General features: G+C 41.4%; 10 protein-coding genes across 10 annotated transcripts; 6 read left to right on the forward strand and 4 right to left on the reverse strand.

The window, feature by feature from the left end:
• Positions 1 to 210: 210 nt before the first annotated feature.
• SS1G_08057 (predicted protein) lies at positions 211 to 1,087 on the forward strand (the record flags this gene model as incomplete). The annotated part of the gene is made up of 3 exons (XM_001591380.1): positions 211 to 667; positions 716 to 775; positions 825 to 1,087. The coding sequence occupies 3 exons, from the start codon at positions 211 to 213 to the stop codon at positions 1,085 to 1,087; spliced, it is 780 nt and encodes a 259-aa protein (XP_001591430.1).
• Positions 1,088 to 1,412: 325 nt separating this feature from the next.
• SS1G_08058 (predicted protein) lies at positions 1,413 to 2,386 on the reverse strand (the record flags this gene model as incomplete). The annotated part of the gene is made up of 4 exons (XM_001591381.1): positions 1,413 to 1,592; positions 1,712 to 1,853; positions 2,002 to 2,104; positions 2,287 to 2,386. The coding sequence occupies 4 exons, from the start codon at positions 2,384 to 2,386 to the stop codon at positions 1,413 to 1,415; spliced, it is 525 nt and encodes a 174-aa protein (XP_001591431.1).
• Positions 2,387 to 2,564: 178 nt separating this feature from the next.
• SS1G_08059 (predicted protein) lies at positions 2,565 to 2,948 on the forward strand (the record flags this gene model as incomplete). Its single annotated transcript, XM_001591382.1, has 1 exon — positions 2,565 to 2,948. One exon carries the CDS (start codon positions 2,565 to 2,567, stop codon positions 2,946 to 2,948), a length of 384 nt encoding a protein of 127 aa, XP_001591432.1.
• Positions 2,949 to 3,280: 332 nt separating this feature from the next.
• On the reverse strand, positions 3,281 to 4,479 carry SS1G_08060 (hypothetical protein; the record flags this gene model as incomplete). Its single annotated transcript, XM_001591383.1, has 2 exons — positions 3,281 to 4,081; positions 4,348 to 4,479. The coding sequence occupies 2 exons, from the start codon at positions 4,477 to 4,479 to the stop codon at positions 3,281 to 3,283; spliced, it is 933 nt and encodes a 310-aa protein (XP_001591433.1).
• Positions 4,480 to 6,944: 2,465 nt separating this feature from the next.
• SS1G_08061 (predicted protein) lies at positions 6,945 to 8,103 on the forward strand (the record flags this gene model as incomplete). Its single annotated transcript, XM_001591384.1, has 3 exons — positions 6,945 to 7,374; positions 7,686 to 7,934; positions 8,036 to 8,103. 3 exons carry the CDS (start codon positions 6,945 to 6,947, stop codon positions 8,101 to 8,103), a joined length of 747 nt encoding a protein of 248 aa, XP_001591434.1.
• A 583-nt stretch (positions 8,104 to 8,686) lies between these two features.
• Positions 8,687 to 12,783, reverse strand: SS1G_08062 (predicted protein; the record flags this gene model as incomplete). Its single annotated transcript, XM_001591385.1, has 9 exons — positions 8,687 to 8,742; positions 8,993 to 9,292; positions 9,878 to 9,964; positions 10,576 to 11,113; positions 11,166 to 11,355; positions 11,421 to 11,636; positions 11,694 to 11,910; positions 11,963 to 12,038; positions 12,091 to 12,783. 9 exons carry the CDS (start codon positions 12,781 to 12,783, stop codon positions 8,687 to 8,689), a joined length of 2,373 nt encoding a protein of 790 aa, XP_001591435.1.
• A 277-nt stretch (positions 12,784 to 13,060) lies between these two features.
• On the reverse strand, positions 13,061 to 13,696 carry SS1G_08063 (predicted protein; the record flags this gene model as incomplete). Its single annotated transcript, XM_001591386.1, has 3 exons — positions 13,061 to 13,078; positions 13,288 to 13,536; positions 13,592 to 13,696. The coding sequence occupies 3 exons, from the start codon at positions 13,694 to 13,696 to the stop codon at positions 13,061 to 13,063; spliced, it is 372 nt and encodes a 123-aa protein (XP_001591436.1).
• Positions 13,697 to 14,496: 800 nt separating this feature from the next.
• Positions 14,497 to 16,517, forward strand: SS1G_08064 (predicted protein; the record flags this gene model as incomplete). The annotated part of the gene is made up of 5 exons (XM_001591387.1): positions 14,497 to 14,554; positions 15,051 to 15,189; positions 15,237 to 15,370; positions 15,414 to 15,971; positions 16,027 to 16,517. The coding sequence occupies 5 exons, from the start codon at positions 14,497 to 14,499 to the stop codon at positions 16,515 to 16,517; spliced, it is 1,380 nt and encodes a 459-aa protein (XP_001591437.1).
• A 1,183-nt stretch (positions 16,518 to 17,700) lies between these two features.
• On the forward strand, positions 17,701 to 17,974 carry SS1G_08065 (predicted protein; the record flags this gene model as incomplete). Its single annotated transcript, XM_001591388.1, has 2 exons — positions 17,701 to 17,779; positions 17,829 to 17,974. 2 exons carry the CDS (start codon positions 17,701 to 17,703, stop codon positions 17,972 to 17,974), a joined length of 225 nt encoding a protein of 74 aa, XP_001591438.1.
• A 576-nt stretch (positions 17,975 to 18,550) lies between these two features.
• Positions 18,551 to 19,622, forward strand: SS1G_08066 (hypothetical protein; the record flags this gene model as incomplete). Its single annotated transcript, XM_001591389.1, has 2 exons — positions 18,551 to 19,128; positions 19,178 to 19,622. 2 exons carry the CDS (start codon positions 18,551 to 18,553, stop codon positions 19,620 to 19,622), a joined length of 1,023 nt encoding a protein of 340 aa, XP_001591439.1.
• Between the last annotated feature and the right edge of the window lie 396 nt (positions 19,623 to 20,018).

Consider the following 20,018-nt stretch of genomic DNA (forward strand, 5'->3'; position numbering starts at 1 on the left):
TATCATCATTCTAGATAGTAGTCTATTGAGAAGATTATGCTGCACACTGCCTCAACAAAGATTAAGGAGATCACGGTATGAAACCCCGATAATCGGCGATACTTGAGAGAGAACGGGTATAAAAGGTGACTTGTATCCAGTTCTGAGATTGTTCATTCATCTTTCTCTTCAATCAAAACATTTTCCATTTCAAATCACCAAGTTATCATCATGACTTCAACCTCTCCCACCGTCATGACTTCAATAGATCAACGCTTGGAGCCCAAGGACAACAACAACAACAACAACAACAACGTAGCCAACTCCCAGCAATCTGACAAAGAGGCCTTCGAGAACTTTGACTTTGACAAGTACTTTTCGAAGGATCCAGAAACATCAGAATTAGTCGACGATGAAGCTATCATATCCAAACCTTCCGAGGTAGAGACATTGGACGGAACTGCTTGCGAGTCAGAGCCTCTTTCGAAGGATTCGGAAACATCAGAAGTGGTTGACGATGAGGCTATCGCATCCAAACCTTCCGAGGTAAAAACAAAGGAGTCGACTATACATGTACAGCATCCATTAGACCCTGTTGTCATTGATTTAACAGAGTCGAGTGACGAGGAATTAGCCCCATCAGTGACTACTCGGAAGGTACAGAATGATCAAAGCCCGTCATCCTCCAGTAAGTCTTCGAATTTTAACTTAATCTTGCTAATCTAATATATAATAGAAAGTTCGACTATATCATTAAATAAGAAGCGTAAACATTCTAAAGCATCTTCAATTTCCAGTAAGTCTTTTTTAGTTGCACTTTGTAATTTCTTACTTACCTATAACAGCGTCTGAAAGCCAAGATAATGTATTACCGACTGGTCGATGTACAAGACGAAAAACCTCATCCCGCAAACACCTCAGCGATGAGAATGTATTCTTGGATTCTTCGGTAGAAGATATTGAAAAGCTGCTTGAGAATAGGCAAGAGATGGCGTTGGCGGAAAATACGAGGGTAGGATTGATTGAATTGAAGAATAAATTTCTGGCTTGGGGTGCTCATGACCAGAGGGTGACGGGAGAATGGGAGGAAGTGAGTAACTGGTATTAGGATAAGATTTTTTTGTATTTAGCCCCAAGTTCAAGTTAATGTAAATAAAGACGATTAATTTTATTTATAAGTATATAATAAAACAGGAGAAAATGACGAGTATATATATATATATTCAGGCAATTAATTAAAACGGACTTGAAGGAACTTGTGATTAGCATTATTTAACTTTGGCTTGCTATATCATCCCTTCGAACCACAATAAATCAGCCTTATATTACCTATGATGAGGTGGCTCGAGCAGCTGAATATCGCGATATACTCTAGCTTCAACATCATCAATGAAAAATGATGTATGCCTTTGTGTACTCTTCTGAACAGCAAATTATTTTACACCAATACGCCTCCTAGCCTTAAGGTGATAGAGGAACCTTTTACATAGCCGGCATTCTATTCTCTCTCTCTCCTTCCCTTCATTATAACCAGTGTTCATTGGTTTCAGCTTCTCACCATGACCCGGCAGTAAACCCAGCATGGGATCCTCGTCACGTACCTGTGAAAACCGCTACAACTATTATAATGTATTATTTCGATCTTTACAAACAGTTGAAAGAGCCTACATTATCGAAGGAGAAATATAGCTAGTTGATGAAAGATATGTGTGTGTTTCATGTAAACGCTGACGATTGTGCTTGGAAAAGATCCATTGATGAGGGGTATGACGGTCAGAAAGACCTTTTGGGACTGAGTGGATACCTCGCGACTTGCGTCAACTTCTGCTGGAATTTTGGTCAGACAATTTGGTATTGGTGTTATCAAGGCTATACTGGCAAGAACAGATGAATATGTATACCGGATTCGTTATACGAATAGTTCTTAGTTCATGTTTCTATCTCGGCGTAGGTTTTCCATAGATATGGTTTTCCCTGTACCCTCGTGCAAATGCAAAGATACTTCCCCACACCCTTACATACGGTCCCAGATTCCCACTGCTAGAACCCTGCATATAGCCAAATATGAGGTATAGAACGATTTGAAACCGAATGCGCAGGACTTTTGGAAGCAATGATTTAGCGCCTGAGGCGAGAGAAATATTGAATATGCATTATGTACGGGAATATGCACAAGTGGCGCTGGTTGTGACTCATGCTACCATCTTTTGAAAGTTGGTAGTAACCCCTGCTTGAAAGTTGGTAGTGACCTGCTCCTCCAGAACAGACAACCAGATTCATTACTAACTTTGAAATCTGGCATCTTACCTTGCCTCTCTTTACTACTTTTCTCCTTGTCACAATTCCACGATATTGAACCATCATGGATGAATTGGATTTCCAGAAGCTTTGCACATCCACTGTTCATTATTGTTCATTAAGAGAATAAGAGATAGTGACGGCATATCTGGCGATTCTCCCACATTGTCAAAGGCACGTGCAACTTATATACATCTCGTCGTACAGCTTGAGGGCCACTGGGCTGCTGTTCAAATAAGTTTGTGTCCTTTTATCATCCAGTATATTTCGGGACAAACATTTTATCGATGTCACTACCGCTACACGCTGTGCTGTTAAAGTACATGAACTCTGAAACCAAAGCCGTTGACGATGGCGTAGACGATGGTATAGCGGCAGCAAAAGTTACTACTCTAAGTGGCTCGAAACGGCCTCGGAAGCAATCTGACTATGCTAATATCACGGAAGAGAATGCTCATAAAAGAGGAAAACGCCGAAAACCCGACACCATCAGCAGACCTAGGCAAGAAACCACCGATATTGAAAGCAGCGACGATACTGAGCTCCGAAGTAGAGATTCAGCGGCAGAGGAGAAGACACTCTGTGAGAAATTATCAGGGATTGTTGTGAAAGAGATCCTTCTAGCCTTGTTAAGTTTATCCAACTCGATAAAGAGGGGTAGACACTGTTGATCCAGCGCTGTATCTATACATTTGTCTACTTTTGGATCGAGGTCAAATTTTGCCTTCGGAAGCCATTCTCCTAGCTTTGACAGAATAACATCGATCTTGGATCCGCTCAGCTCAACTCTCTCTAGGTACTGGACTTGCGCGACCGATACAGACATTGCAGAAGCTGGAAATCAATGTTTTGTAGTGGGTTTGGTTTTTTCTTATATAGGGTAACAGTTGTTTTAAGTGTTAGTGTATGGTAACGTAATTTAGCACATGGTATGCCTTAGGCCTAAAGCTGGTTGCCTATACGTACTGACCGAGTAGTCAGTCCTAGATTAAGCCGATTGGTGTTATTGTTGGTGGCCGGGTGGGACACCGTTGAGACCAGGGGCAGTACCAACTTTGAAGTTTGGTATTTTACCCTGGGACGCCAAAAAGAAATCGTGGTGCTCATGAAGTAAAGTACGATGTAGAGCAATCAATGCTTGCCATTGCTCATTGTTGAACTCCTGCGGGGGAGAGGAATCCCCTTGCGTCAAGCCAGCTTGCTTATTATCCATTTCTATACACTTCGCTTCAACCATAACGAGTCCAGCATAGATGCCCTTTACTTCAGCTACGAGCTGCTCCTGCGAAATGGGTCTGGTCTCCGGCTGAAGGATGATAGTATACTCTTCACCTTGAGATTTGGATTCATGATTCGAAGTACTTCTCGTATGCAGCACAGCAGGTGGGGCAGCTGATTGGCTATTGTAGTGGTTATACTGACTTGCATGAGGGGCTGATCGTGGTACAAGCTGGGGGGAAGATTTAAATAATCTACGTGTGCTTGGTTTCATCGCCTGCGCCCGTGTTTTGTTTTCTTGAATAGATGCGATGTTGGACGGATCAAACGATGATCTTGTGGATGGTGAGTCCTGATCCGGAGTCCACAAATGGCCCTTCGGTCTTTGAGAAGTAGGGATTTGCCGCCGAGAGTCCGCATCCATGGGAGACTGGGGTGCTTGAGCTTTGGATCGTTGTGGGGGCGGCGAACCAGAAGCCTCTCGAGACGCTGAGCCTGCGGATATCCCATCTCCGACAGCGGCCCTCTTCCGCGGTTGATCGGCTGTTATATCTTCAGGAGAGTCGTCCATCGTAGTATCCTCATCCTTCGGGTTAAGGTTCAATCCCCTGCTTGACTGCTTCAATACACAACCCCAACGCCCTTCTACCACTTACACGTGACTAGAAGATCGACGACGTAACACAAAGTTAATCAATCAAGGCAGAGGCCTCAAAAGCTCTGAAGAGAAGATCGTACATTCAACAAAATGGACAGAAAACACAATATAATATAACCTCTATAACAACTCGCCTTTCCGATTGAATTTATTGTTTATTCTTTCCCTATCCCTATACCGAGGAAGACACACACCACCTTACTATTTTCCGGAATCAACATTGAGCAGCCACCAGCGATTATGACCTCGGAAGATTGAGCGAATGTGAAGGTCGTTTGACGATGACTTGTTCGTTCTTCTAGAGTTGCCTCAATAGTACCGGACATAACTGCTGGGATCAACACAATACAATCATTCCCCAGATATGACCATCCGCTCTGAAATACCACTAATTGTACGGTCCGGGCTAGGAAGTATTGTTTCTTGGAAGGCTTAGGAGATGAAACGAGTGTATCAACGATATCAGTAATCTGCAATATATGAAGTAGTCAGCGAATAACTATTTCTGAAGAGATCTTCCATAATTACCTCTTGAGATCGATTAAACTACTTCTTGAATTCCTCCCTGATTTTATCCAGTATCTTTGAATCGTCATATTCATATTCCATCTTCGACCAACCCTTTCCCGCTGGAATAGAATTAATATTGATATACGGTATTAGGCTTTCAATATGACCCTGGATTTCGTGGTCTGCTTGCACAATCTGTGCAACAGAATAATCAACAGTTCCCGTTGTAGACATAACGAGTTCAGGGTGTCCGCGACAAGTAGAAAGATCCCTGAGGTTTGGAGAGGCTCGAGAATATACGTGGCGCTATTTTTCGTTCGCTAATAAAATTTGCCTGCCTAAGAGAGCAAAAGAATCTAAGCAATCTCGACGCTTGCAGCTTCATTTATCACAATGTTTCTCGCGATAGCCTTACCTTAAAGCATAACGGGCTACCACGCGCTTGCATAGACTATCACGTGGCTCGGTGGGGTCGGTCGGCGTTAATTAGGCTGTAATATATTCAACATGAAAAATGAGTCATAAGACAAATATACACGGTCATTCTTTTGATCTGTACTTGATTCAACCTCACGTTGGGTGTTCTATACTCTGCAATCTCTAGTGACGAGCTGTCTGTCGCAGGTCGCTTTAGGCTCTCTACTCTGCTTAGAGGGTAACTCGCTGTCGCTACCTATAAACGTGTACATCTTATCCTGGCCTGGGGACCTGGCCGAATCAGATGTGCGAAAGTCACGTTACTATCATTTTTGCTAGGCCAATCAGAGTTGTCAATAAGGGTTGTCCGGCCTTCCTTTAATAGGAATATTGCCTCAATTTCTACAGTCTACAGCCAAAAAGTTATTAGTGTCTAATAGCCGCATATACTAGCTATTTCTTCTAGGCATCAATCACGTAAACTATGGAACTATACCATATTTAACCTAGTCTTCAGTCGCTTGTTTTTGGGTCCTGTGATGGGGAGGCACTGCAAACTTTCTTTTCATACCACGTCAAATACAGTCTTCCTATCGCATTGCCCTATCTCCATTTCTATCGCCATCTCGATATCCTTCTATTTCTATCACCATCTCGATATCCTTCTATTTCTATCGCCATCTCGATATTATCCATCTCTATCGCACAATATCTATTACGACTATACGAACATAGTCTTTCCATCACTATCTCTATATCTATCTTTATCGCACAACATCTATTACGACTATACAAGTACAACAACTCTGGCGGTAGTTACGTTCTTCAGCACCTGTAGGTAGATAGATCTTGAGTCTCCTCTACTAGGCGGACTAGGTATCACCTCTTGTAGGCGGATCAAATGTCACCTGTAGGCGGATTCTAGGTCTCCTACTAGGCGGACTAGGTATCACCTCTTGTAGGCGGGTCAAATGTCACCTGTAGGCGGATTCTAGGTCTCCTACTAGGCGGACTAGGTATCACCTCTTGTAGGCGGGTCAAATGTCACCTGTAGGCGGATTCTAGGTCTCCTACTAGGCGGACTAGGTATCACCTCTTGTAGGCGGGTCAAATGTCACCTGTAGGCGGATTCTAGGTCTCCTACTAGGCGGACTAGGTATCACCTCTTGTAGGCGGGTCAAATGTCACCTGTAGTAAGGAGACCTAGTATTTTCTCTTTACATCGAGTTTGGTTTCTTGATTATTGAGGATAGTATTCCAAGACTTTTTATTCTGCTTCTATCAGTATTATCTTATTATCTATCAGAATAGCGCTAACAATTGTTTTTCCAGACTTTCTATCTTGAATACCGTATAACAATAGGCCGCTATGGATGATCCAATGTGCCCCTCCAAAGACTCGTCGGTCCTATCAAAAACAGCGGTATATTTCCTCTATTCTCTTTTTTCTCTATCCTCTCCCCCTATTTCCCTCTCTATAAAAGCTAACCCTCTTTCTTCCCAGAATTGGATATCCAAACCTGCGTCGTCGGATTTTCTTCCGAAGAACTGCATTACAGATTTACCAGTCGTTATCAGGTGGACAAGTAATGGTTCAGCTCACTTTATCGGTGCAGACCATCACCAACTCCGAATGAATATACAACTTGGTACAGACGAAAAACCCGAATTGCTCTTTTGGTTCAGCATATCAGTTTCAGTTAGCGCGCACCCTGAATCCTCTCATATACGTAAAAAGTCTCTCTACTTCGTTGTTAAAGGCAGTTTGATTGATCGGAATACGGATAATAAGTGTCTCTCCTTAGACTATTCGCAGTCTAAGTATTGTTTCGACACTTACGCTAGTATACGAAATGCTGGTATAATGGCCGATGAGAGCTCTCTTTGCTGTACATTGTTTACGCTCCGCGATCATGGCACAGTATTCATGCCCCCATGTCAAAATTGTTCCTTCACTCCTAGATCGGATAATGTCTTGGATCTACTGAAGGAGATACAGTCCCTTTCCCAGGCCAAGAGATTCCGGGTATTCATATCGTCTGGAGGAGCAGTACTTTCATCTGTTTGGAAAACGATTGATAAAAGATGTCAAGGAACCTTTACAGATGATTTTACAACTCAGAAGAATGTATATAAAGACGATATGGTATGCGACAAATGGAATAATTTCAATCCGGTTGTGAAACAGAAGAAACCGGCGAAACATCAAAATACTCTTCATAGCAAAGAGCATAACTCGGAATCCCTACCGCCATATACCAAGGGATGTCAAAGTGCTGGAATGAAACGTAAAGGTGATTCAGAATTGACCCAATAGTGAGCGATAGTGCTGACATCCTAACAATAAAGATAGTGATCGCCTAGATGATTCTAGTGGAGTCTGTGGCGAAAATGATGAACTCGATCAACGGTTTATAGAGACCGAAAGCGAGGAAGAAGTGGAAACAGAGCGGCCGAGAAAACACACCAAGATATCTTCCGATAAAATGCCATCAGGTGTTCATAAGACTGTTACTAATCCTCACCATGAATCTAGTAAGCGATTCATTTTATACCTCTTTTTTTCTCTCAACATTTCTTAAGCACTACTAACTATATCCCCTAGATAAATCCTACGCAGATCGTCAAAATCCCCAAGTTCAGTTCGCCGAACCTTGTAGCGAAGTCTTGAACGCCCTCGAAGAGAGCTACCTCGAAAAGCAATTGGCTGCTTTCATGTGCTGGATATTAGAGATCGACTCACACTTGGAGAAGGCTTGTGAGCAGGTCTTCTCAGATCTTGGCGGAGCAGTGTCTTGTGGAGATATGACCGAATTTAACGAAATAAAATCGAGATGTATGGCGGAAATTTATTGTATGTATATGAAGAGCGGATCTGAATGGGTTTTGAGGGATACTAGGACATGAAAATGAGGAGAGGAGTACGCTTGTTCACCTAACAATCACGTGGGATAGATAAGCCAAAAGTCGACCAACAACAACGACTACTGGGGAATTGGAAATTGGGTAGCAATTCATCTTAGTTACTATCGCTAGAATCAATTATTCCATCTCCTGCTTGCAAGCGAGGGTCAGCTGCTACAAGCTGCTTATACTCAAAGTTTAGCCGATCCCATGGAAAACTGGAACCAAATTCTGACAAGGCAAGTTGTGTTTTTTGAATTGAGCACGAAGTTCCATATAGTAATCAAATACAACTTGAAGGGAAAAGAGCGCAGAGAAGTTCGGATGAATATTAGAGGTCGCAGTCATCAGGTGTCTCCCACACAAGATTATTGACCCAGAGATTGCATACTCGATATGGCGATATGCATCTAGATACGAGTCATTGCATGAATGACAAAGCAGCGAGGATGGTCACTTAGCAAGGATGAACTTTCAGTGGCGTCTAATGTCTCCCTGTTATGACTTCCCCTTGTCCCACCTCGCCAAGGACAATACCTATCGATCGTCGATTGGAGGGGTAGATGCAACATGATAGTCACCGCAATTTGCCGCTTCTTGAGTCTTCTCCTCACATCCGTAAAGCTGGACGGTCTATCTCCTTGTGTGCCAATTACTTGCATCTCCTCATCAAAACCTAATCACGAAAGGATTTTATGCTATCTACTTTCCAACTCCGAGACTACATTCAACAGGTTCTAAAGAAGCATAACGTCCCTCTTTTAAAAGAGCATAACCCATTAATTTTCCCATGCAAATTTGGGTGAGTAAAAGAAGTACAACGTTGTGCCTGTTTAACTATATGGGTTAGGTCGTTTAGTTTTACTTGGTCGTCTTGGATACACGGCATTAGTTGGTCCAGGGCTTCCTTGTCGAGGACAGAAACAGCATAGCGTAGGCGTTCTTGGTTTCCTATGAAAGTTGCAGCCTTGAGGCGTAACTGGGCCAGAAAGGGGCGAAGCTTCTCACGACTGCCGGTGAACTTTTCCGGATCAGGGATTTTTGCGTGGGTGGTAGTATTCATGCTTCTTTGTGGTTGACGGGCCAGGGCTAAGTTTATCTCTGGGGCGTCTGAGAGTTGTTGTCGGACGTTGGTGAAAACAGAATTCAGAGTGCTGTTTTCTGTGTGAGCCTCGTTCAACTCGGCTTGTACTTGGTTGAAGTTATTGTTGACAGTACTTAATTGTTCTTCGAGGTTTGTAATTCGGAAGGTTTGGTCCTCAAGACGGATCAATGAGTCAAGGGTAGTAACGGCTGCTCGAACGTGGTCTATGGTAAGGTCAGGACCTTGGTGGTTCCTGAGGTCGTTGAGGGCAGCTATAGCTGACCCCCAGAGTTCTGCTGGAATAGAGATAATGCAATTATGTGTTCTGATTGTTTATGGGTTCCGTCAAACTGGGGCTCGGTAGAAATCTTCCAGTAGATATTTACTGTGTAAACTCCTGAATATATTTGACGTCATAATAAGATATTCTCAAGCCAATAAGAGACGGAGTTGAAATACCACCGGTATTCAAAATTCGATTATTATTATAGGCCAATAATGTAGCCCGCTTTTTACTTGGACTACATAGCACGTGCCAGGAGCTTCTTGTCACGAATCACCATCATTCGGATAATTGCAGAAACTTCAAATACATTAATCATGTTCACACATGATACGATTACTCAGGATTAGTATACGATTTAGGTAGTCTAAAGATCAGATCCGAACAAGTACTATGTACCAATAGTTATCGATAATGTAAGATCATTGAAGGGATAAATATGACTTCTTTTTGCCTAGCCATTACGGCTAGGCCATTCATTCGTTTATACATAGAGTAGCTATCCCCATCTACAGGTGCTCTTCACCAGTAGATTCTAGGTTAAATACAATTGCTGGTCTATAAACACCCTTTTGGTCACAACTTCCAAAAAACCCGTTTTCCATTTTCTCGTCTTAGTATTGAAACTCAGTTAGTAGGATGGTGGTTAAATGAAAGATCCTGTGGATTAACCACTGTATTTTTATCGTAAATATCAGATGATTGGGGTGGGTATGATGATTGGAGTGGATATGATGATTGGGGTGGATATGATGATTGGGGTGGATATGATGATATTTGGTGATATAGAGGATTGTTCGAAGATGACGGTGCAAGTGTTGTGGCTGTAGATGATGGCAGTATACTCTGATGCGAGATCGAAGGTAAATGAAACGAAGGATTTATTGCTAATGAATTATTGTAAGGACTTTGGTAAGGAGTAGTATATGATTGTGATGGTATTGGATACCCATATCCTATTTCTGTTTCTGTTTCTGTTTCAGAGAAAGTTCTTTTGCGATTTGGATGGTACATTTGTGTAAATCTCTCGCTATTGAGATATGTCATCGCAGGATTGAGATTCTCGGGACAATATGGAGCCGCTTGTGTATTTGATTCGTAATTACCAATTTTACCTGAACTGTCATGTGGCCAAGCAGCAAAATGAACATCACGTTCAGGAAGAAAAGAATCTATCGATGTTAATGATTTTTATTGAAACCCCCATCTAAGAATTTTACTTACTTGATTGAAAAGGAATACTTGTCGAAGATAGATTCTTTGAGGGAGTCTTTAACGTCTGGAGATAATTCCTCAAGGTATCGTTGGTAATATTTGAATTAAAGCTCTCTCGTTGCTGTATTGGAGCGCGAAACTCATCCACTAATCTTTGGCCAGATAGATTCACACTTTCCAAAGTTAATTTGGTTGAACAGAACTCCGTGTCTTCTTTAAGCTTGAGTCCGTCGGGTCTCCAGGATACTACAACGTTGATATCAATATCAACTTCGATACTTAAACGAAGCCAGAGTCGACGCAACCTTTTTCTAGCAACTTTTTTAAGTGCACCAATATCGATATTCGTTATTGTTGATTCTAGATGAAGAGCACCTATAGTCCTACACTCGGATGCAAAATTCCAGAGACAGGTTTTAGAAGTGTAAGTTTCGGCATCTTTATTTGGAATGCATATATCGATAGGAAGTAGGTCCAAATTTTTGGCATTTATATCAATATCAAAGTAGATATCAACAGTCTGAATGCCATCTGGAACAAGGATTCCCTAGAAAGTCATTAATCAATAATCCTACTCAATCTTCCATAGATATGATTACCTCAGTCATGATCCTTTCAGCACAATTATACAATTTGGGTAATTTTGCATCCTCAGCAGGCACTTTGATATGGCGGTTAAGCTCTGTACGATGATGTTTGATCACTCGAGCCAGAGTCATGCGAGCATATCGACCTCTGACTAGTTGAGGATGATTGATCCAGTAATGCAGACCGTGAACTACCGCGTTCCTACAAGTGTTTCCAGATTAGCTTCTTTCAATCCGAAATTCCCCTTGCGTTGAATTGGTACTTACAATGACTGTCCCACCAAATGAATTACTTTTTGATCATCGTCGATGATATTCTTTCCTTTAAGCATAGCGCACAAGTTATTTACCATACCAGGCACCTCGGAATTCCCTCCCGAGATTACGACAAGGTCCAAAGGTCTAATTATTTGAGCAAGATGCTCGCCGATGCGTCGGCAAGTTTCATCAATCGGTGGTTCCATAATACAAGTCATATCCTCCCTTGTTATTGAGTTAGCAGCTGAAGATCACATTAAAGAAAGCTGACGATAAACTCACTTTGTTAATACAAATTGATCTTTGTCATACGGTACACTGAATGGATATACTTCATCCTCAAAATCTGTTGTCCATTGTGGCTTTGATTGTAGATGGAAATGATTCACAAACGGGTTAAAGAAGGCCTGCTCTTCATCTGGAGTCATATTGATTCCGAGTTTGGCACGCAAGAGATTAATGAATCGTTCATCAAATGAATCCCCTCCAATCGCAAAGCCTATAGTATCATCATCAGCATTAAATATATGGTTTTGGTTCTTATAATATACCTAAAGGGGCACTCAATTCGTTGATCGCAGGTGGTCCTCCATCATATTTGAAACAGATCTCGGAGGTGGTTATATCCTATTTTCTCAAAGGTTAGTCAATCCACTTCTACTTGAACCAGATCACTCACAGTTGTACCAGCTCCAAGATCAAAAATCCCAACTGCGATGGTATAGTTCTGCTTTTTCTTAAAGACACTCTCTTTAGCATCGCTGATGATATCCTCGATTGTTGGCAGATTTGCATAAGCAACACAATCGCTTTCACCATGGATATATATATTGTCAAGACAACCTGCTCTTTTAATCAATGCTCGAAAGTTCTGCACTTCCTTAATCTTGTAATACTGAGGCACTGAAAATACCCAGCCTTTTGTAGGCTGCTGCCCACCGCATTCCTTGATCGCATGCTCGATGGCGAACCTCAAGAAGTCTTCTGGGATCTGCTGCACAGATCTCAGGTGGAGATCATTCGCTGCATTAACTAGAGCAGCATTGGCATAACCATAGCTTTCGGGATCTGGTAGAAGGGCAATCTTCACTTTGGATAAAAGTTGTTGACGACGGTGTGGTTTAACGTAACCAAATGCTACGGGTTCGGCTGGTTCATCGCCATTGGGTTTGTATATAATGTTTGTTGGCGCTTGAGAAACAAGAGATGGGGTACCTGCTTGCGCTCCAGGATAGTTTCCGATTTCTCTGCAATCTTCATCGCCTTCGATACTACAGGCCATGCGAAGACCTCCGGTGCCGAAATCGACAAAGATATACTCTAGTGGACCTTTAAATTTTTTTGGGCGACGTATGCCAGAGTTGGTAGTCATTTTAAAATATTGATGTATGAAATTGACAGTGTATCGAAGAATTAAACAGACATTAAAAGGGAGATGCTATTTGATATATATATCGAAATTGAATATATCGAATCACATCTTAGGGCAACTCTGGGCATACGCTGTTCAGCTCCCTCTATGTTTTAGAATATAAATCTGTAATGCTATGCAGGAATATTTATTTTGTGGAAATTATCGATTACTATTTTGAATTTACATTTTCTAAAAGATTTCACCCATCCAATCAATTGAAGCTAATAAACCTATACTATACATTCTCAAGCTTCTATCACCAAAAACGTATTTTTGGTATTAATACCCTGTCCAGCAATTGATTAAACTATCAAATCCCTTCCGAATATCCTTCCAGAGATACTTGATTAATACCCAGCGATATTGTCTCCACCTTGCAATATACAACCTTCCTGACCATTTCCTTTCCAAAACAGACTCATGAATTCGCATTGCAGGAGAACCTCCACTCATCAAAAATACTTTTCCCGATCGAAACTGAAATAGATCTGGGGCTTCGTCCTCGATTTGAAATATGCTAGACATAGACTTGCGCAACCAATAATGCCATAACCAAGTAAATATTCTTCGATAGTGATTATCGTATTCGATGAGAAGTATAGTTCCAGCTAAAGTAGTTTCCAGGCTTTCCAAAGCAACTGCAGTAGCTTGACAATCTCCTGATATTCTGAAGAAACCAGGTGATGTTTCCAATAAAATGCCAAACCCGTACTAGGGATTGGATCAGTTATTTGTGTATAGATAAGGGGGATTTTCAATTACATACAGTCACTTTCTCGTTGACATTACTAATCGTTGTAGTACCGCTACAGCTTCGACTAGTATTGGAACGCGTGTAGCCATCCTTTCCTACAGATGGCGCGGGAGGCATTAGGATTGGGAAGATAGGGTGTTCATGTGAGGTGGGTAGATATGAGGCCTCAGATAATACTAGGGTGGGGGTAGAATGATACATCCTGCGTATATTGGGATAGCAGGGAAGCAGCTGAAAACAAAAATAGCTCAGGGTGTAAGCAACCTGATATTAGAAAATAATAACAAGAAAGAGGAGAGAATACGGTGAAGGATAAAGTGAGGCGGATAAAGTTGTAGTACTATGGAGATGAGAAGAGCATACACCTCTTATAGATCTGTTTCATTGTTGGAATCTTTCGAATTAAAAATCTTTTCTATTTCTTTTGCTCAAAAATAAACAACGATATTGATCAAGACCACACATATCAAATCGAACTTCCACACTCCAAAAGCAAGGATTCCCTGAAAAAGTGATGTTGCTTGCTGCAAGTAGTTTCGAGAGGAATAATTGTATTATAAGGAGTTAACCTCATTAGAACTCCAGCATCTTTCTTCACTGCCTTTATCTTCAAACAGGGTTTTTTAAGTAGTTTAATACCGGCATCTAATCGTACCGACAATATTACTGACATCGAACATAGGTCAAGCTTGTTTGCGGCACCCTCGTTTTCCTCAGATACGTCAAAGCGTCTTACCAAAGTTATACCGTATTTGGACATCTCAATTTTCCCAGGGAAAAGTGAGATGCCCAAATATGGCAAAGCGCGTGTACGTCAGCAGCTCACAATTATCCACTTCTAGTCTTCTCCTACTTCTACTTTCTTGTTATTCATTTTTTAATCATCACCAAAATGTGTTTATGCTCAGAGATTCAACATGGATTTACACAACCCTCTGACAACCAAGAGGTATGAAAAAGATGAATCTAATGAAGGTATATTGTTACTGATAATCAGGAAAGTTAGCTGGACGCTTGGAAGTTTTTTTGACGCAATTGTATGACTTTGTATCTAACAACGAACACTTGATGCCGCATCTCCCATTTACACTACAAAGAAAGTCGGCCGCGTTACCAAGTACAGTGCCTAAGCGTTTGGAGGCCGAGAGCCGTATAGCAAAGATTTACAAGTACGATCCTGCTGATTATCATGTACGGACGCTTCTCCATCGTAACTTCGACATTTGGGACAAGCAACCAGAGTCATTCTTTACATGTCAGCAACCGCAGATGACGTGCGATACGGTCGACCCCCAATCTGCAATCATCCTTAGTTGTCTACAGCTTCAACAATTCGACACCCATTCCCGAATATTACGTAGATTTTACTGTGTCGCACTTTATCGATGCCGAAAAATTCGTCAGCAAAGTGATGATGCGAAAACTATTGCACACGCGATTTTTCCAATTTATCATTCTAATAGATCTTTAGAAGAAGCTGACGATGATATGCAATCTCTTATTACAACGATTGAAATCTTGATACAAGCAGGTCCAAGATATGAAAATATTGCAAAGAAGTTGGGCCTTGGCAGTTTATTTCTTCTTGGAGATACTGTTTCAATTAGTGTGTGAGTAAACCTATCCAAATCAGAACGGAATTCTGATCTTTGTACAGATGGGAGAGATGGTTACCAAAAAAAGGCCCGTTATTTGAGCAGGCGATGAGTTATTTGAAGGACAAAGGTATCATCGACTTGGGAGAAAAATATGAGGAGGTTGCTAATAAAATCCTCAACCATTTTGAAGATAGTGAGTAGCAGAGAGCATATTAAAATATTGACTAATATTTTAGTTCTGCCAAAATCTGCACGTGTTTGGGTCAGCCAAGAAATTGCAGGCCAGAAGTCATCAAAACGGAAATTAAATTATCAGCTAAACCGAAACAATAAGAGGAACAGGAACCACAATACAAGGAATTCCTTGGACGATAGTGGAGATCGTACAGAAACCGAGCCAGCTGCCCCAGATCACACTGCAGAGTTTCCAGATCAGTTTGGAGTTGATGATCCGGCCACTTCCAACTACAATTCCATCTCCATAGATGCACTGTTGAATACAACTGAGGCTACCACTGCAGATGGTCAGTCAGAGATATGGAACAATAGAGGGGAATCTAATGGTTTTGCGTCACAAACGCACGACTTACATGGAAAACAAAGATACGTTGATTTATCTTTCTCTCAGTCGAAAAATGGAGTTACACATGGCCAAGGAGGAGCGATTGGGAACTCGCCTTTGGGGGATCCAGATATTAGTGCGGTACCTCAGACGGAAGGTGCTCGCCAGCCCATTCATGCTATAGAGGAACATACCATTGACGGTCGCATTCAAACTACGAATGAACAAAGGAGTAAGTATGAATGTGTACATGGTTTTAGAGTTAATGCTGATGAGGATAAATCTAGAAATCGAGTTTGTGTATAGTGATCCAAAGGAGGAGAAAATAAATAGCAATCTTCAGGAACCATTTCGCAGTCCTGTGATGGCTAGGTTTCAATCAGGTCTAGGGAATCATCAACAATGTATTGTGGTAATGTTCCCACGAGGATGGAACCAAGATGTTACATTCTCTATCACTGTTGATCGCGGGGCTGGATACGAAATAATTCGAATGCTTGATTTGCAATGTCTACCACAAGTTCAATCTCCTCAAGGTCAAGTTGAGCAATATTCGAATATGCCAAAGGCAAGCCTACATCTTTTAGGAGACCTTCAGCAAGCTACGATTCGTACGGGCTCTTACAAATCGGCGCCTGGACCTCGTTGTGCTTGCGTTTCTGCATTTACGTCTGATGGTACAAACGATGACTTCACATTTTCTATTATGGTTGATCGGGATTCAGGATGGGAATTAATAAGTGTATTTGGATTGAAGAAGATTGAAACAGGCTTTTAATCATTTTCTCAGGTTGCTTTATCAGATAGCTTAAAAAAATGTTCTTTGGTACCACCATGCATTTCACACTCATAGCCCACCTTAATTGTGTATTCCGTTGGAGTATTGACATTAAGATGATCCTCCGCTGTGTCATTTGTATCCCGATTAAAAATCAAGATCGATTCGCCCTTGAACTCAATCGTTCTATCACGACTGTTGTCTGGTTTGATAATCCACATCTGAAAATTCTTTTTTTGAAGTACAGACATTGTATTGATAAATACCTGTCGAAACCCTTAATACAAAGTATGTAGTGTGTATAATAGCTTGATGATATCGCAAATATAATTATCTTGTGGATAGAAAATTGTTGCGAACGAGAGGAGGATGTTGGAGATGAGAAGAGGATGTTGTAGATGAGGAGAGGATGTTGTGAATAAATGGAAAGGTCGCGTTTTGTGAAGAAACTATATATAGGTCAGCGATAGTGATAGAAATATAACAATGAATACATACCACCCTATGCACTTTTCCTGAAATGTAGGTAGATGAGGAAGATTGCGGTCGAATTTTGGCGCCTTTCTTGACGCTTGAAGGCTGGCTCGAAATGAGATTGTTCGATTTGACTGCTATGCAGTTAGTAATGCTGGCAGATAGATATCATAAATGAATGCATACTAATTTTCAAGGATTTCTGATCGAAATGAAGTTGATGCGAAAGGTTGAAGGTTTGAGGTCGGGATGAATATTAGATATACAGGGAAAAAATACAATATTGTCAAGATGTGAACAAAGGTAAAGAAAGACTTGGTGGGGTTTGGCGTTATGCTCATGCGATTTGCTTAGCAGCCCGAAAGTGACCAAAAGGACCGACAGTGTAGCTAGGTTGTCTCAGGACACTATTATTATTTTGATCTGGACTTAACCCAATCTTATGTTGGGCACACACTCTGAGAAACATTTTTGTATAATAGGATTCCGATTCATTTGTTGCAGCCTGCAGAAAGAGCGACGACTGAACTTCGACCACTTAGAAATCATCATCTTTTAACCCAATCTCACGTCAGGCGATTTACCCCACCTACTATAATTCGCAGGGCATTTGTAGTCACAAGATGACTTCCCTACTTGATTCCATTCACAGAGTCACCACTTTACAACCTTCAATAAATCAACCTCCATCAATCAACAACCCTTCAAGATGGCTAATATTCAAGCCAAAGCTGCTACTATTGTAGTAGCATCCAATCTGCATCTCTCCGGCGTCGAAAAGGAGATGTGTACGTTGCTCTTCGTCGAATTGAAGATCAAACTTACTTGGAAACTCAGCTACGGCATCTGCCACTGCTCAAGTCGATCAACATTGGCGTCACTATAAGGGAGAATATGGCGGTGGTTGCCCCAATCATATAAGAAGCGCAACTCTTGCGCCATACTTAACACCAAGTAAAGGAGAATCTCGTTTTCACAAGTGAAAACGAGATTCCCAAATAAGGCTAGAAAGTTGCAATGAAGTGGGGTAAACAGGTTATATTTGGCTAAGAAACACAAATCAGCGTCAAGATCTCATATTGGGCATGCACTCTGAAATTTCTATTTTTGTAATGCTACCACATCTTATTACGTGATAACGTGGAAACTTTGAGCGATAGAATGGAGGTCATATCAATTATGCTTGATATCCCTAGTTGGCCTTGCCGGGGCGAGGGTAAATTATGACTTGCTTGCAGGCAGACTAGACCATATCTTGATGTGAGGGGTGAGAAGAAGTGGTAAGGAATAATACGGATGAAATAGAACGGTATCATGTAGTACGATGTTAGGATACAGTTTATTCGAGATATATGAAGTGGTAATGGTTTCGGTATTGTTCATTCTGTTCATAATGCAAAGGTATAGAAGCGACATCAAACAAGAGTATAAAACTAGTTGATCTATCCAACTATCTATAGATCTATTCAGAAAATCAACATTCAGTTCATCTCATCATCATTCACCAGATTTGACTCCCTCTTATCAACTTTATTCACATAGCCTTATTCTCGCCTACGATGTCTGGCGAAGTAAGAGTATCAGATCTTCTTTTAGAAAATCCTCCTCGTGCTTTATATTCTAGGCTTGCATCTGCTCCTTCTTTGAGTAAGAAAGCATGGACTGACGCTTATCATCCAATCTCTAATCCAACGGTTCATTTGGCAACTTTGAATGGAGTTAATGGCTTTTTGGCCTTGGACCAATATCAGGCAGACAGCATATATAGTACCGATGGCAGTGATATCGATCGCCTTGACAAATCAGCTTATCGTTTGAATTATCTTGATCGTGTAGATATTCAAACAGAAGGCGATGTGGAGCGTGATTTTTACCAAAACTTTGCTCTTCCGGTTTCTCTTGCTTGGCAGAAGGAAGGCCACTTTCTGCAGAGATCATTGTCAGGCCCTCCAGGACCCACAAATTCAAACAAAACTGTGGATCATCTTTATTCATGGCAAGTAGGAGGAAGGGGCGGAAATGAAAGATGTCAGGTGATAGGAGAGATGAAGCAATGGGGTGTTGTTATTGTCGATGAATGGTATGGAGTGAAAGAGAAGAAAGATATAACAACCCGACTGGGAAAAGAAATCAGAGCGTAAGACTTACCTTTTTTGATGAAGAAAATGAATTACTAATGTGCAAAGGTATGCATCGGAATACAAGTGCCCACAGGTGTTTGTGTATGATGGAATACATCTCTTGATTGTTCAATTCAAGGCCAAAGATGCCAACCAGATCAAATCAGCGGATTGTCCTGTTGATTGTTGCATCTTGGCACGAGCACCGGAGGATGCGCAGCAATGTGCAGCCCGATATGCACTGTACCGACTAGTATGGCGGGGGTGGATACGCATGACAGGGGAGTGGTCGGTAGAAATCCCTGTTTCACTTGACGGGTGGGATCGAAAATTTCGCTTTTGGTCTGGCCGACCATATTGGGAGCAAGGCCGTATTAAGGAAATGATTCATCCGAATGGTTATCAACGAAGATTTGATGGAGTGGCATGGCATTGGGTCGATGCAAATGAACAGGATGTAAAAGATGCTAATGGAGTTATTATATGGGACTCTCTTCAGTCATGGCCATGATGCAACTTAGCTATATATCCGTCAAAGTACTGTTTGAGGTTTAATGCAAAGTCTTTCACATGATTTCAGAAGTAATTTGGTAGTATGTGGTTATGTAATACAAACAAACAGTGGCCGGGAACACGCATACGAGCGAGAAAAAAAAGCCAAGGAGAAAGAGGGATCTGTTCTTAAATAACATCCATTCCTATTCTATACAGTGTAGAGATTATGCAACCGTTCTACTCAATTCTTCGCAATGGATAGACTTTCTTCCTGCCCTCATACTCGTGATCCACCACCATCACCACCATTAGCATGTTATTCAGATCAGTTTATTCACGAACGAGATCCTAGCGAAACTCATGGTCCTTTGGTATGATGATTTACTTTTGTAATCTGATCAAAATAAATCTA

Source organism: Sclerotinia sclerotiorum, genomic scaffold (assembly GCF_000146945.2).
Source record: "Sclerotinia sclerotiorum 1980 UF-70 scaffold_10 genomic scaffold, whole genome shotgun sequence".
In the NCBI taxonomy this organism is placed as follows: Eukaryota; Fungi; Ascomycota; class Leotiomycetes; order Helotiales; family Sclerotiniaceae; genus Sclerotinia; species Sclerotinia sclerotiorum.